At 43.9% G+C, this 17,792-nt stretch overlaps 1 protein-coding gene across 1 annotated transcript in view; it reads right to left on the reverse strand.

Moving 5' to 3' along the window:
* LOC124805632 (head-specific guanylate cyclase-like) overlaps nucleotides 1–17,792 on the reverse strand; it is a 498,299-nt gene that overhangs the window by 101,569 nt on the left and 378,938 nt on the right. Inside the window, exons 5-6 of the mRNA XM_047266199.1 lie at nucleotides 10,710–11,052; nucleotides 3,556–3,898 (exon numbers count right to left, since the gene is read on the reverse strand). Coding sequence (XP_047122155.1) covers nucleotides 3,556–3,898; nucleotides 10,710–11,052 — 686 coding nt within the window. The remainder of the gene's footprint in view (nucleotides 1–3,555; nucleotides 3,899–10,709; nucleotides 11,053–17,792) is intronic.

The raw sequence follows: 17,792 nt of genomic DNA on the forward strand, positions 1-17,792 counted from the left end.
CTTACAGGGCATGTACGGCCGCCTTGGTGCAGGTCTTATTATATTCGACGCCTCATGGAGCGACCTGCACCCCGGATGGGGATGAAATGATGATGAAGACAACACCCAGTCCTTGAGCGGAGAAAATCCCCGACCCAGTCGAGAATCGAACACTGGCCCCTTACGGCGGCAGTCCGTGACACTGACCATTCAGCTATCGGACGGCACACTGAGCAGGCGTTGCAAACATAATTAAGAGCAGCTGTGGACGAGTTAGAGACAGGGAAAGAAAAACTAAGATCCTCACGCTACTTTGCGCTGCTCAACATCCGGAAATATGGGTGGATTCGGATTGGTACAGAAACGTAACATTCCGTTTATTTCGTTCCCGTCAACAAAAATGAAACGTTGTCTTTGCAATGTTAAAGCCTGTCTAACTCTCCGAAAGTCGGGTGTGTACAGCATTTTATGCAAATGTAACTCGTCTTACGTGGTGCAGACTATTAGAAGATACGAGGAGAGATGCGTAGAACATCAGCGACACACACGGGTAAAATGGCCAAGTAAATCAGCTTTCGCCGAATACTGCCTTCAGTATAATCATGAAATCAAATACGAGGAGACTAGTTTCATTGTACAAACACTAAGTTACAGGGACGGCGTAATTAAACAGTGTATAGAAATAAAAGTTCACCCTTGGTAGCTGAGAGCCCAGCACGTCGGAATGTTATGCCTAACGTCCCGGGTTCGATTCCTGGCTGGGTCGGAGATTTTCTCCGCTCAGGGACTGGGTGTTGTCTTGTCCTTATCATCATTATTTCATCCCCATGGACACGGAAGTCGGCCGGCCGGGTTGGCCGAGCGGTTCTAGGCGCCACAGTCTGGAACCGCGCGACCGCTACGGTCGCAGGTTCGAATCCTGCCCCTCGGGCATGGATGTGTGTGATGTCCTTAGGTCAGTTAGTTTTAAGTAGTTCTTAGTTCTAGGTGACTGATGACCTCAGCAGTTAAGTCCCACAGTGCTCAGAGGCATTTGAACCATTTTTTTTTTTTACACGCAAGTCGCCGAAGTGGCGTAAAATCAAAAGACTTGCACCTGGCGAACGGTGTACCCGGCGGGAGGCTCTAGTCATACGACATTTACATTTATCGAAATAAAGATATCGGAGAACCTGATATACAGGGACAGATGGTTCATTATAAATAAGGTTTGGACTCCCGCACTTACACAATTGAAATTGTGACGTATCAGTTCCGTCACATTAGCGAGCTGCTTGGAATACCCGCTCACTGGGTCCGACGCCAGCTGCACGCTTCGCCGCGCGGTGTTTACGTCGACCGCAACTGGTCAGTGGGCGCACAGTGGCCCGCTTCGGCGGTGACGATGTCCGAGGCGGTCTGAATTTTCGTTGTGCGGCAACAGGAAAACATCTGCTGTACAAGCTCCGCCGTGCAGACACAGTTTGCAACGTGCCCCGACACGAGAACATGTGAGGCCCATCATCGGACTTTCCAGTCGGCATATGGTTTTGAGGCGTCGTCTGTTGTTAGGCTATCTAGTAACTGTTGCATGTCATGATGCAGTGGCTTAAGTACGTTTGATGAACTTCGATTCTGTTAGCTTAAAAGGTGATTCTGTTTGATACAACTGTTTCCTATTGATTACTAATTTATAGTGAGATGTTCTGCGTTATGTCGCATAGCCTACTGAATGGCCATTGTTGAGGGTTGATTCAACACGTGTCGTTATTGGTTACTTTCCCTTTTGCTAGTTTTTTCACTTTTGCGCATGTTGTGGACCTCCACTCAAACTAAAGTCTTCCTACACTCCTTTGGTTGTTGAGTTACGAAGCTGATCTTGTGTAACTAGCAGCATCAGTTTCAAATTGTACGTGAATGTTTTTAATTGTGTAATATTACATGTGTTTAGGTGAGCTGTTCAGCTGTATATAGTTTGTGCTGAGGAGATGTGAATATCCTTGCTTGGCTGGCTAGTCGGTGGGGTTAGGATGCGATGAGGTGCAGTGAGTGTTTCAGCTTTTCAAAATGGCTCTGAGCACTATGGGACCTAACATCTGAGGTCATCAGTCCCCTAGAACTTAGAACTACCTAAACCTAACTAACCTAAGGACATCACACACATCCATGCACGAGGCAGGATTCGAACCTGCGACCGTAGTGGTCTCGCGGTTCCAGAATGTAGCGCCTAGAACCGCACGGCCATTCAGCTATTCCTAAAATATTCACCCAACCATGCAAGTGGTGGTCTCTTGCGTTTTTTTAATCATTGTGCATTAAGGTTGTTATTGACGTTTTATGGACAGTGGTAATAAAACAGTAAGACCTTTTCAATGTCTTTGCGCAAAACGTCTCATCCCGGCACCATTATGAACACATATTGTAACAGAAATGTCACCAGTTATGACATTCATCAGATTTGGGAAACGCTGAGGGAATGTGTAGCATATGAGAGTGGTATCTAAAAAGCAAAAGCGTATCAAAAGGCATAGCGAGCGTCAGGAGTCTAGCTCAGCAGTGGCAGGCAACTAGTAGTTTTCGGTGTGTTTGGAGCAAAGGCAGCGAGTACATGTAACAGCACAACTCGTAACGTCTGAAGAATACGACTTGGTTGGACATAGAAATATTGCACATTAAATGGAAAGAATATCTCGACTGAATTCCTGGAAACAGACCACTACACAGTCATTAAATGTATTCGCAGTAGCGAATATGGACAACCATCAGCTGTGAAATGGAATGTCGACAATGAAAACTTTTGCCTGACAGGGACTCGAACCCGGATCTACAGCTTATTGCGAACGGTCTCCTTCTTATTTGGCTGTCCGCGCCCAAGTCACTGCCAGACCAAAACTTCCATGCACCGTTAACCATGAGTCTACAACCAGTATTGTACTGTATGGAACTGGGGACCTAGAAACGACGGAGGGGCTTCGTCCCCACCGTACTCCCCAGTGGTTCACAACCCCACAACAGACTACAGCAGTCGACTCACTCCACCGCCACCACACCAGACCCTCAGTGGACCCCCCCCCCCCCCCTCCCCCGTCAACTCCGCAGGGAACGTCTCGTACCAGACGAGTGTAACCCCCAATGTTGGCATGGTAGAGTGATTATGGTGTAGCGTACATGGAGAAAGTATCGCCGACATAGTGTAGCTGAGGTGGAATAACGGCAGATGTAAAGCCGCCTAAGAACTATCCACAGACTGGCCGGTACACCGAACCTCGACACTAATTCGACGTGAGGATTTGTGCCAGGGACTTGCACGCCTTCCCGCCCGCAAAACAGTGCGTTACACCGCACGGCTAACCGGACGGGCTCTACAACCTGGACTCGTAGACCTGTTATGTATATTTCCGCACAGCTGACACATTTTACTTGAATGTAGGTTGCCTGTTGTCGGCGAAGAAATACAATATTGCACTTCCTTTTTATTCTGAATTACGATGCCAAAATCCTTTGGATATGCATGCATTTCCAAAGAAACTTAGCATCGTAAATCAGAACAAAACGGACACTGCAATATCCTCCTACAGATAGTGGTCGCCAGCTCACCTCGGCAGGCCCCTCGGTCTTGATGGCGAGCAGGAACGGCGTGTTGGCGCGCGCCACCAGGTCGGCGAAGCGCAACTGCACGCCGCGCGGCCGCCGCAGCTCGAAGTGGTGGTGCAGCGCGCGCCCGCGGCTCCGCAGCTGCGCCGACAGCAGCCGCACGAAGGCGGCGCCCACCTGCGTCAGCTGCAGCTGGCGGTCGAGCACCATGTGCCACGGGAAGGCGCGGCAGAACGAGCGCACGTCCAGCGGCAGCGCCGACGCCGACTCGGACAGCCGCTGCGGCTCCCCAACCTCTGCCCCCTCTGACTGGTCCACAGACGCTCGCCGCGGAGTGATGGTGTACCTGTGAAGCAGAAAGACTCTCTTTCACTGACTGTCCAATCTCTCACTCTAGCAGACCATCTGGTGCCGCCCAGAACCTTATTTTATGTCACATCGTAACTTCTCCATCCCCCATCGCCTACAACACCAGTAGCGGTCAAATGCCATCGAAACTTAACAATCTACCAACGACCACAAACGCTATAAAAACTGGAAATACTTGCCGGCGGTTAGTTATCCACAATCCTTAATTTTAGGGACCGATGACCGTAGCAGTCTGGTCCCTTTAATCCCACAAACAAACCAACCAACCTTAATTTTTGAAATGCTCTTACTTTCTGTCTGTCTGTCGATATTTGATTTTACTATCTCATACCGAACGGTTTCGGCCAGTGTTGCCGGTCTTCAGATCCGTTTAAGGAAATAATATTAAATGATACTTGGTTTTATAACACAGTAAGATATAGCAAGTTCGAATTACTCCGTCTATTATGACTTCAACGCCCCTTAATCATTAAACTTTTTCCTGTTTTCCTTAATATTTTCGTTAAAGCTATCTACGTAACGTGTTACTTAAACAAGATGGCCCCAGGAAGCTCCGACGACGGATAATGTGTTGTTCGGGAAGGCAGTTTTCAAGAAGGGACACAATTCGAGAAACGCATCGCTTGGGTGCTGGAGAGCGAAGTCCGAGAGTGAAAGGGTGTGACGGTTTGCTCCGATCCATTTTGTTGTCTGAATAGGTAAGGTATGCAACCCTGTAGCCAACTGTATATTGCAGACTGACGAACTGAGTGTGATTACATTCCTGCACATGTACCACATTCTTCCACACAGCCCTTGTGCGAATCCTACTCTACGTCTTGTGTAATCTACCTATGCAGTAATATTGTTGACAGCAGTGCTACATGCACCAGTACACAGCTGCGGAAATTATCGACATGATACTTGCGTACAGCAAAGTGGATTGCAATGGGAGAGCTGCTGCAAGATTGTAGGCGGAACGTTTTCCAAACAAAAGTACTCCACACATTCCACGTTCGTGGCCACCGAGAGACGCCACATAGAAACGGAAGTTGCACGTAAGTGTTTTCTGCCTGAAGTGAGTCCATTGTGCAGCTATACAGTAGCACTTGGTGCTTGGTACTTGCGAATACTATCACCAGTCTACTGTTTGTCCTCTGGTAAGTGCTAAAACATGATGTGGGTCGTCCACCCTCTGCTCGACCACTAAGTCGGAGGAGGATATGCTGACGAAATTAGGAAAGGACCCAGCCACCAGCACCCAGCAGATGGTACAGGTGCTGCACACGGGTAAAATTACCATTTGGCGTGTTGTCCATGACAACTGGCTTTATTCATACCATCTGTATGGATCACAGGAGGCGGACTCCCCATGGCCGGCCGCGGTGGTCTCGCGGTTCTAGGCGCGCAGTCCGGAACCGTGCGACTGCTACGGTCACAGGTTCGAATCCTGCCTCGGGCATGGATGTGTGTGATGTCCTTAGGTTAGTTAGGTTTAAGTAGTTCTAAGTTCTAGGGGACTGATGACCACAGCAGTTGAGTCCCATAGTGCTCAGAGCCATTTGAACCATTTGGACTCCCCATGACAGGTACAGTTTGCATAGTAGTATTTACAACAATGCATACTCTATTCACAATTCCTGAGCTTGGTGCTATATCTCGTTTACTAGAGATAGCATATTAAACTTGAACAGCACCCATGTTTGAGCGGACGAAAATCTGCGTGCGCAATCATTCAAACTCAATAACACAGGTTCGCTTTTAACATCTGGCTGGGATAATCCGTGACCATATCATTGCCCCATTATGTTCTTCCAAGGAAGCCGACAGGACCGATCTAATTCATATTTATTAGAGACGTTATGCTTAATCTACTAGCTGTAGCGCCACTAAATGTTCGAATGGACTTGTGGCTGTAACACGACGGAGCTCCAGCACACGTTGATGTCGATGAGCGGAATCATATGAATGTAGCATGTCCCAGTCGATGGATTGGTGAAGTTGGACCATCTCTTTGGCTGGAACGGTCGCCAGATATGTCATCTCTAGACTATTTTCCGTCGGGCAGCGTGAAGAGTATGGTGTATGACACGTCTGTAATGTTAGCGGACGACATTTCTGCTCGAGTCCAGGGAGTGATTGAAGTACTTCGAAAACAGCTGCACTTGCTGGCTCATATGCGTGAAGCGCAGTACCTCCGATGCGGGCTCTGCATTGAGATACGCTTTTCGAAAGCGTCTAGAATGTAGACAGCGTCATGCGCTACTCGCGTTGAGTATATTGACTTATAATGGAACGCACACCCATCTCATATTTCAAAACTCTCTGGCGTCCAAGCCGTGGTTTACCGGATATGGGTTTCTCCTTGAAAATCGATCAGTGTGCCATCCCGTACAACATACTAAGCATAGTGTGTCTCTTTCTGGGACGCCCTGTATGTGCCGAAATTTTACATAAAATATTTATACTTAAATTTATTATTCAAATAACGCGCTAGTTTTTATAATTAGTTTTACTACAAGTTACACTAAATAGAAGATACAGCTAGTTAAGTTTACAATGACGATACCTAGTGCAAAAACATATGGAGCTAATCAGCAGAATCTGAAACATTGTTACCGCTCATTCTAAACCAGTCATTTCACATTTTTTGAGAACGAACTCTGTGTTAAGCCACTAATTAAGATTTAGAATAAAGCACAGTTACGTAAAATAATTATCTATATGCCACTTGCACTCGTAGGTATGATATTCCCAATGCAGGTGGATAAAGTAATTCCATACACTTTTCTAAATTATTAGATACCGCATTCATCGTAAAAAAAAAGGTTCTCAATATTTACACTCTATTCTGAGTAGAAAACTTAGCCTCGGAGCTTCCCAATGACTGATATACTAATTTTTTCGTACAACAATCTTTAGACACTCGGACGTCACTCAAAACCAGCAGTTGTGCCGAGTTGTGGTCGAGCTAACAAGGATCTATATTCTCCCGGAGTTTGCTCAAAGGATAGTTATGCATAAGTTGCTTTCGAATATACCACCATCTGCAAAATCTCAGTATTACGGAAGTCTAAAATATTTCGAGTTATGTGAGTCGTCCAGGCTTTCAACCTATCTTTTCTCCTCCAGAGAACGTACCTTTTGGGCGCTCGTGATGCGGTCGCGAGGTGGCGGGCACGAAGGAGGATCGGCCAAGCGAACGTGTGAAATAGTTAGGCTGGTAGTGGACACGAGAGGCACCCTTCGTGTCGAGGACTGTCGCTACGAAAACGTCCATTCGGATCGGTGACTGCTGTATTAGGCGCGTTTTGGGGGTGGTCTGCGTCGCTAAGAAGTTTGATGGCCGTCAGCCGATTATTATGTTGTTGCAGGTCCTGATTCGTGACTACTTTTCCGATGCTGTTGGACACATTCAACTGACTTAATAACGTGATATCGTTGTATTTACCTCATTTGCTGGAGACACGTTTAATTGTTTACGTGAATAAAGCTTTGTGTGCAGTGAAAGGTAAATGAAGTTCTCCCTTCCCCGAGGTCCAGTCATCACACTTATTCCTTTATGGCCGTTGTGACAGCATTCAGGTGCCGATGTGTCCCCTTGTCGCTATTCATTAAACTCAAATTAATGGATATATTGTCTACATTGTGTTGTGGTTATAGGATGCTTCGACTGTCATATCATTTAAGTGAGAAGAAGCGTTAAATGAACAAAGTGATTTAGCACATAGTATTCACTATCAAGTTTTTAATGATATGTGTTATCCTTCATCAGCATTCTTTACCATGTGTCAGGTTCAGCGGCCGACGACACACTGGCAGTGGTGAGCTTGACCGAATGGTAGATACGTCAATGAGATGCTGTTTTTGACCAAACATTTACGCAGTACTCTTTATGGTATTTTAATAAGAAGGAAGGGACGACACATCTTAATAATTTTAGCTGTTTCTCTCTAAAAAAACAACATTAACGGTGTAGGAAGTTGGCTGTAACATACAAGATAACATTATTTGAAGACTGAATTTTTAATTCCGTTATAAAGTTTAAAGGGTAGCATCACAGTCATCCTATGTGTATCAGACAGACGCCATGTTGAGAGCATTAATAGCAACCTGACACAGGTTCATCAGTAGAAAGTGATGACTGGGTGTTGTGTGATGTCCTTAGGTTAGCTAGGTTTAAGTAGTTCTAAGTTCTAGGGGACTAATGACCATAGATGTTAAGTCCCATAGTGCTCAGAGCCATTTGAACCATCAGTAGAAAAGACCGACAGAGCATGTCAAGTCTCGACTTGCCTGAGACCTTGCTGACTTAGCTGCTCTCTAGTCACAGACGTGTCTCGGTGGCTCGCTAGTAAAGAGACAGATTATAAATCCAGAGGTTCTGCTTTCGATCCACAATCAGTTCCACGATTTTCAACTGCCACTTGTCACTTCTTTCACCTCTGGCAATATTTTTTGATGCGAAAAATGTCCAGTTGAACCAGGGTTCGGATTCCATGGTAGACTCTATGTTCCTATATAACTGGGTGGGTTAGTCAGTTCGAAGATTGGAGAAAGACAAGGGGCCATGCCTAGTAAAGCACTGTGGTGCTCAAAATCATCTCCGGATTCATGACTGCTTCTTTTGAAAAGAGTCATAGACGTAGAACGAGGGGCAGTTGCCACATTAAAAAAACATTCACTAGGTATTCAAAACCCAGCCCTCCCCTATTTAGTTTATATTTTGATTTCCTTTGAAGTTATTATAGTTTAATCTGATAATAAAACTGAAATATCAGAAACTTAACGTACGGGTAAAGGTCATTGTTTTCCTTGATTGTACTTAATTCTCGCCGTCTAGTCACTGTTCGTCTAAGGCTAAATTTTACAACGTCCTTTATTTTTCTTAGTACAAGCGTTCCGCACAACATTCAGCGACTGTAGAAGGTGATGGGTTGGGAGAAGCATCACTGTTCAACCACCATCCACTGGTGCAGCTATGAGCGTCAGTTGATATCATTCAATAAGACTGCTTGCTGCACTGTCCAGCATATATCACTGATGGGACTGCCATAACCTGATGCTGCCAGCCTAACTTTTCAGAGTGGATTACTTGGACGATACAACCTTCACTGCAAACCACTGCTGAGCCTAAAAACCTTCTGAAACCAAGCTCGCATAAATATTTCTTTATTTAAAACAAACAGTTTCGACAGACTTTGCTGTATCTTCAGGTCTTAAAAAAACATTTTTTTATTAAATGTATTCTTTTCAAGTTAGAAATAACGCCCAGTTATCATGTGGATAAAAAACAGCACATTATAAAAGGTATCTCGCAAATCAAATATTTAAAAACATATAACACCTTTTGTAGCTGGGTTTATATAACACTCACAGTGGACATTAGGCCATCTAAAACGGAGTATAAAATATGTTATACGCTGTTTCAGGTGGATCTTAAATGTTTAGAATACGTCCAGCTCACGTAACCAGATGTGCTATTGTATACTGTGTTTTTGTAACGTAAGAATTACCTATGAGCGATTTATGTATGGACATGGCCAGTTGGCTGGCCGGAGTGGCCGTGCGTTTCTAGGCGCTACAGTCTGGAGCCGAACGACCGCTACGGTCGCTGATTCGAATTCTGCCTCGGGCATGGATGTATGTGATGTCCTTAGGTTAGTTAGGTTTATGTAGTTCTATATTCTATGGGACTGATGACCTCAGAAATTAAGTCGCATAGTGCTCAGAGCCATATGAACCATTTTTTAACATGGCCAGTTGCACACGGTGCTTTATGTTTTAAAATATTTTAGTTATGACAAACCTTTCACAACGTACTGTTTTTCATCCATATGACAACTTGGCGCGAGGTCCAACATAAAATGAACACCAAATACTGTCGACTTAACGCCCATGCTTCCCGGTGGATGTGGACTGGGAGCATCGCTGTATGATAACAAAGTCTAGGGAAAGGATATGGTTGCAACATGAGCGTCACTATAAAGTTTCTCCTGCTCCCCACTGGTGCAGTCCGCAGCTCGTGGGCTAGTAGCTAGCGTAGCTGCCTCTGGATCGTGGGGTCCCGTGTTCGATTCCCGGCGGGCTTAGGGATTTTATCTGCCTGGGGACTGGGTGTTTGTGTTGTCCTCATCATTTCATCATCATCCTCGTCATTAGTGGCTAGATTGGATTGTGAAAAAAATTGAGACTTCGTACGTGCGCTGATGACCGGGTTGTTGACCGCTCAACACAACAATCATCATCATCATCATCATCATCATCATCACCCACTGCTAAACCTCCCGCTTGGGATGAGAGGCTACCACGACCACGATAACTACTTTACACCTGCCTTTCCACCCTCCATTGGGACCTACAAAACCTGGCATTGGCGATTCTACTACCCAATGTATTTCTAGCCCAGGAAAAAGGGATTTCAGAAAACCACAGTAAGAACAAGAAGATTATCTGAAACTTCATGGCAGATGAAAACTGTGTGCCGGACCGAGAGTCGAACTCGGGACCTTTGCCCATCGCTTCTGTTAAGTTTGGAAGGTAGGAGACGAGGTACTGGCAAAAATGAAGCTGTGAGGACGGGGCGTGAGTCGTGCTTGGGTACCTCAGATAGTAGAGCACTTGCCCACGAAAGACAATGGTCTCGAGTTCGAGTCTCGGTCCGGCACTCAGTTTTACCTGCCAGGAAGTTTCATATCACTATGTTGCAGGGTGAAAATCTCATTCAGGGCATCTGAAGTTTAAGAGTGCGTAGGACTACGAGAGCATTGTGTTAACGGGACGGTGGGGACGTGGTGTACGATGCTGACCTGAAGCGGCGGCAGTCCGCCGGGTCCCTGGTGACGACGACGTCGGCCGGCGTGCCGTAGAGCGTGTCGGCGACGGCGCGCAGGCAGCCGGCCAGCAGGAAGGCGGCGGCGGGCCGCTCGCACGACACGAGCAGCGTGTGCGCGCCGTCCTGCGACTGCGAGAAGACGAAGCCGGCGCGTGCGCGCGCCTTCTCCTGCAGCACGTCGTGCACGCCGTCCAGCTGGGCCAGGAAGTCGCGCAGCGAGCCGCCCAGCGCGCGCCACGCCACCACCACGCGGCCCGGCGCGCTCGCCGCCAGCTGCGCGCCCAGCAGGCGCACGCCCTCCAGCGCCGCCTCCGTGCCTGCCGAAAACACGCGCGCCGATCACGTTACTCTGCGTCGTGGGAGGCCCCGACGAGGCGCCAGAGACGCACGTGAAACTTATACTGATGTGCCAAAACATTATGACCACTGCCCACCCAGAAATTGGATGCCGTCTGACGGCGTTGTGGGCACGTAACGAAAGTGTGTAAGCGGAGCAGGAGCAGACACGAATGAGGTGTCACCCTTGGGAATAGGCTTCAAATTGAGAAATCCATTGCAGTACAGAAAGATATTACGCAGAGCCTGTGAAAGAGTATCTCGAAAACGGCGATGCTGTTCGAATGTTAACTTGCTACTGTCGTGAACATCTACAGATAAAGGTAGAAGGACAGTGAAACTGCCACTGGGAGCGAAATGGCTGGACGTCCACGACTCTCCACAGAACATCGGGGTCGGATGCGTCTCTGCTCTGTAAAGCAGGATAGATGTTGATCGTAGCATCTCTGCCGAAAGAGCACAATGTTGGTTCACGCTCAAGTGTTTCAGAGCTCAAGTGTACACCGTACATTGTTGAACATAGGGCTCCACAACAGATCATCCCTACTTGTTTACATGTTGACCCAACGACGTCGTCAGTTACGATAGCATTGGGCACAGGACTATCGGGATTCGACAGCCGGTCAGTGGAGACGTGTACGGTTTTCGGGTGAATCACGTTCTTGCTACAGTAGGTCGAAGGACGTCTCCACCCGATCGGGTGTCAGCATCCCACGTTCTACAGCGAAGTCCCAACTACGTGTTCCCATTCCACCCTCTAAGATTTTGTCTTAGCAGCCCGTGTTTCTTGGTTAATTTTCACTTCTCGCTGTTTCCTCCCACAAACGCCGTTCTTCTGCGACTCTGGCCACAAGATGGCACACGTACTGCAGACGACAGTCTCTGATGTACTGCACATATTGTCTGTCCGTTGATAGATGGCGTCAATTGTAACAGTGCTGCTTTTGCTTTTTTCTTTCTCATACTTAACAAAACATTTCTCTGGCTGATTTCGCCTGCCTTGCGTTTCCCTTCACACAGAGGACGAGTGTCAATTCTGCGAATAGCACTGGGTGCGGACTTCTTGAGATTTTGTGGCCTACACTTCGCCCTTGGCGTCATCACCGTCCAAAATGCTTTCACAGTTTCCTCACATCTATGTATGCCTGCACTTTAACATGGGAAATCAAAATCTATGTAGCTATGTGTTAGCAATCACTAATAATAATTTGTATTTCATTATCAATTGGGAATTATTTTATTCCAATTTAATTTGTTTATCTCTTAAAAGGTTTCCTCGAGTCATACGACAGTCTAGTTGAAACTGTTATGTAACATAATAGAAATTAAACAACACAATATTTGTTGGAAAAGACAATGTTGTCACATACATGAGCCTTCCTTCACATGCTAAAAACTCACTTCCTAAATTCAAACATTAGTCATATCTGACATGACCTTAGATTTACCACATTATTCTATTCTGCAACCAGTTCATTTAGCCAGGTGATCATTGAAATCTCCTACTCTTCATCATTTCCGAAGCGTTTAGAAAATTTCTTTCAGTTTATAAAAAAAATGTGGCAATCGCTAGGACCAAGGTCCATACTCAACAGTGGATGGTCAGAAAGTACAGTACAGTTTGATCCAACAATTCTTGAGATGCAGCAACAGTGTGATGGCGGGCATTTTCGTGAGGAAACAGAAATTATTTTTTACCCCCTGTTTTGGACGTCGGGCCATAGTTTTCATAGAGACTTACTATAGAGATTTGCACTGATTTACCTTCCTTAATGAACGTGAACCATAAGAACATAGCATCGGAATTCTGAAGCTCATATCCAAACATGGCAAATGTTGGAAAGTAGAAGGTTTTTATGTAGGGAAGTAAAGGAAGCATCATTTGTGTAACAGAATTGTTGTTTCTAGTAAAAATCATGTTTTCCACTTATATGCCTAAACGTTATTTTTTTTGTATGATACTTGTACTGACAGATGACACAAATAACTTAGTGGAAACATTTTTGGTGTTCTGTTCTTGACAGTATCTGAATTTCTGAGTTTCCTGGCAAGGTTAGAAGACATCTATTTTCTTTGCTATCTCTTTTCATGATTGTTATCGTGAAGGGCTATATCTTGGTACTTCTGTGTTTGTCTTCCAGGTATGGCTTTCATACACACAGGTAGCCATTACAGTGGACATGTCAATACTTATAACAAATGCCATTTCATTTTTGTCCCTTTATCCAGCTGACGGTATTGTGAATCTACATTTTAAGAATACGCGGTTGCAAGGTTAGTGACCACCATACATCGTTGCTCTTTACCCTCATCGCTTTGAAATGTTTGGCTGTGGCATCCAGAAGCAGAAAAAATGTTTTTCAATTTTCCAACTGAATTCTTTTCTCTTGAGTTTAAAATTAGGAAATGCTCTGCAACAGTTGGACATTTACCAAATGGAAAACAGGTTCCACTTCCTTCCAATGACAATGTTCTTACATCTGGTTTTAAAGGTAGAGCTCCGAAACAAATGTTTATCACCCAGTAGACATCATTCACCCTATTTTTTCCAGTGAGTTTCGAACAATATTTTTCAGAGACCATGTATTACAATATTTTGGTTGTTACCTGTCAATTCCTTTAACTTAAAGTCAATACAAGTGATTAATTAGGATAGATTCTTAACAGCTAGTCATCTTACATTCTGAATTTTTTCGTGTTTGATGTCTAAATAAGGCCCATAAAAGTGAGACTATGTCTTTCATGGTACTAGAGGGAGCTGTAGAGGGCAGGAAATGTGGAGGAAGACTGAGATTGGAACACATCCAGCAAATAATTGAGGTTGTAAGTCGCTAGTACTTCTCTGAGATGAAGATGATGGCACAGGAACGGAATTCATGGCGGTCCATATGGAACCAGCCATAAGACTGAAGATTCACAAAAAAAATGATTAATTAAAATAAAACCAGACTATTTCATCTCGTGCTTAATGCAGCAGTAGTCCACTCATACGCGTCAGTTGCAGCTTAATAAGTCGATTTTTGATTATGGAAGATATCTGTGAAAACAGTGCAGTTGTTAATATTTTGTTACATGTTACTGACACCGTGTCACTCTTCAGAAGTTTCAGTCTTGCCCAAAATAATGATAAACACCAAGGCCATTATTATTATTTACTGAGATACAAGTACACGTCTGGGCGGTTGTTCGATTAAAAAGAACTACTAGTCCTCACGGTCTGTATTTACCAAATGCAAGACGTAACTTCGTTACGTAAACACATGCATACAAAAATATTATTAGGAACACAGAGAGGTAATTGCCAGAGAAATAACTACGTTGGTGCTGAGAGTCGTCAAATAGTCATAATGTGATTATTGTGTTGTATTATGGATTTTGATAACTACTGCAACTGAAACTGTGACGCTATAATATTGTTTTGAAATATTATTATAGCTATAACATTGATTGTGCAGCTCAGTTTATTTTCTCTTGTCTACTGCCAAACGTAAGTGCAGACATTTGCTGAGATGATCACAAAACTTGTTACAAGAAAGGGACTCTAGTTGCTACAATATGTGGGTATTGTAAAACACAGAAAACAAGTCATTTGTGAAAATAATAGGAATGTATGTGTAAACATGTGTAGAAAATTACATTAGGTAACCCAAATATTCGAGACAGCTCCAAGGGAGTTTGAATCATTTAAAAACAGTGATTGTAATCTAAAAATAAAACTGACATTTTGCCACAGGAACAGTGGTTTACTTCCGTGTAAATTGGTGTACTTTGCTGTAGAGGATATATTTATATTTCTTCATGCCGTATCACCGGCATTACGTTCATTCACCCATGACAAGTATGTTACAAAATGACGTGGCTCTGTATTCAAAAAGCATTTATGCTAAATGTTTGAAATTCCTTATTTTATTTCTCAGTTGGCTCAGTGTTCCTTACTATCCATAATTTAAAGAAATTATGGGAATCGTATTTGCCTAGTCATCAAAACGTTCTCGGTCCTGGGTTCAAATACAGCAAATTCTTAAGTTAGAAATTACAGCGGCTGAATAATACTGGTATAAAAAGTCACCCTTGGTCTGTCAACGGCCATGTCAAAGTGGGCAGGGAAGTGGACAGAATATGAGGGCAGTTTTTGCCCACAGCATTGACAAACAGCATATGGATGCAGAACGCAATGAAAATCACTGAATTAAAGACACAGTGTGTATCCATATGACATGTGGCCTGTAATAGAAAAGTGTTATTATGATCTCTCTATTGACAAAATATTCTGCTTAGTCCGCCATTCAAATCTTCGGTATGGGAGTGTGTTGATCAGAAAAATATTGAAAACTCAACGAAATAAAAACACACTAAATGTCACACGTTGACTGTCGGAGGTTTGAATGTGGTAGGGAAGCTAGCAAATCTGGTAAGAGAAATGCCAAGGCTCAGTCTAGGTAAAGTGGGAGCCTGTGAAGTGAAATGGATGGAAGATCAGTATATATGGTGAGCTGAACATAGGATAGGACTCAAACAAATATAAGCTTCAATAGTGGGATTCAAATTTGGGGCTGAGGGGGTATCAGTGATAAATTTCGCTTATGATAGTGCAGTGCTCAGTGAAAGACATAAAGAATTACAGGACATGTTGAATGGAATAATCAGCATAATTAGGAGAGAATATAGAGTAAGTGTAAATCGAAGAAAGAGGAAAATAATGAGAAGTACCACAACTGACAATAGCGACAAACTTAACATCAAAATTGTGGACCACGAAATAAATGCAATTAAGGAATTCTGTCAGCTTGGAAACAAAACAACCCATGATTCACGAAGCAAGGAGGCATAAAGCGCTGGCTTGTACTGGCACAGAGGGCTTTCCTGCCCAGAAGAAGTCTGTTAGTGTCGAACATGAGACTTAATATTTAATCTGCTGAAGAAGTTTTTGAGAATGTATGTCTGTACTCTATACTGTAAGGTAGTCAATCATGGACTGAGGTAAAACCATAAAGGTAGATCGTCGGAGAGCTTATAGATATGGTGCTATAGCAGGGTATTGAGAATTTCGTAGATTGAAATTGTAGGGAATGAGGAGGTCATTCGCAGAATCGGCGAAGGAAGGAAAATATGGAAAACATCGACAGGGATAAAGGACAGGATGACAAGACATGTGTTAAGACGTCAGAGAAAAGTCTGTATGGTATTAGAGCTCTAGAGCGTAAAAGCTGCAGGGAAGATAGCGGTTGAAGTACACCTGCCTAATAGTTAAGGCCGTAGGATGCTACTGCTACTCTGAGATGAAGAGGTTGGCACAAGAATGAAAATCATGGCTGGCAGCATCAAACCAGTCAGAGAACTGAGGGCTCAAAGAAGTCTTCATTTGAAGCCATAACATTTCGAGCCATTATATGCTCATTTTGTATAAAAGACAGTTTTAACGCAACGTTTTGGAAATTTCCATGAATAAGTATTAAATTATGAATTTATCGGCGAAGAGTGCTGTAAAATGCAAATTTTAATATGTAGCACAGATCCGATAAATGTTAACTACAACCAAAGGTCATGATACAAACAAAAGCATCTGCCCCTAACATTCTGTAGAAATGAAAGTCTGAACTATTAAGCGGATATATGCCAGTTCCCGAACGCTGCAGGTTTTCTTGCCTTCGTATTCATTCTAATTTTGTATTAGACAAAGTGAAGGAAGCCAATCTGTAGATTAATAGTAATCTAACTATATTCACATGATTTTAAAGTTATATGCTCGGCTTGAAAATAAAGTGACTTCTTTGGGAAATATATACTAACACTTTAACAACAATTTTAATTCCTTAACATCCACCCAAGATCCTATGTAAATACCAATATTCACATACCTATGTATACAGGAAGATAAATAATTCTCAAAACACGGAGAAATTGATAAATGTCGTAGTGAGACAACCGCAAGTAACATTAATAGCTTGTACAGGATGTAGACACCGGCAAAAGAATGGGAACACATTCATTTAGGTTCATAAAATATTTTTGATTCCCGCTAATATCGATACCTTTCATCATTGTCTCGTTTCGGAGCTTAATTTGGATCGAGCTGAGAAACATACCGGTTCATTAATAGCCAATATATTTAAAACTCTTACACGCAGATGTCCAAACCCACCCATGGAGACGAGGTTAGCAGGCAGATAAAAATAAAGACGTCGCTAGAAGAAAAAAAGCGACGCAAAGGGTCCTGGCGGTCAGAACGAGTTTCTCTATGCTCACAGTTACATTACGCCAAGCATGTTAATTCCAAGAGGATCGTGTTTCTGGGGGAGAAACAAATCCGATATTATGGTACCAGACCTACCGTAGAGAACCAGTTTGTAACGCCAGAACACATTTTAAGGTGAACATATCACAAATAACCAGTGCGAGTTAACAATCGGACGGAAGAGTAAGTGGAAGAGAAATTTTGTAACTAATAGCTGTTCTGTTGCAGATTCTGAGGAGTTAACTCTTTGAGGAGCCACTGCTAGTTTGATATTATTTTTATGTGGCCAGTGTCTGCCAGCTGCATATTCTGACACTCTAGCACTCATGGTATCAAAGGTAGCCCATCTTATCTGAGAAACATGGCCCCTGGCTGAGGTATGTAACCGTCTGCCTTTCTATAGTCATGAAGTAGCTTGTACCGCTACTAAACCTGTCTCTCTCCTAATACCCAGGAGAGACGCTTTGAGACTATTTTTATTCCTGA

Source organism: Schistocerca piceifrons, chromosome 7 (genome assembly GCF_021461385.2).
Source record: "Schistocerca piceifrons isolate TAMUIC-IGC-003096 chromosome 7, iqSchPice1.1, whole genome shotgun sequence".
Taxonomy (NCBI): domain Eukaryota; kingdom Metazoa; phylum Arthropoda; class Insecta; order Orthoptera; family Acrididae; genus Schistocerca; species Schistocerca piceifrons.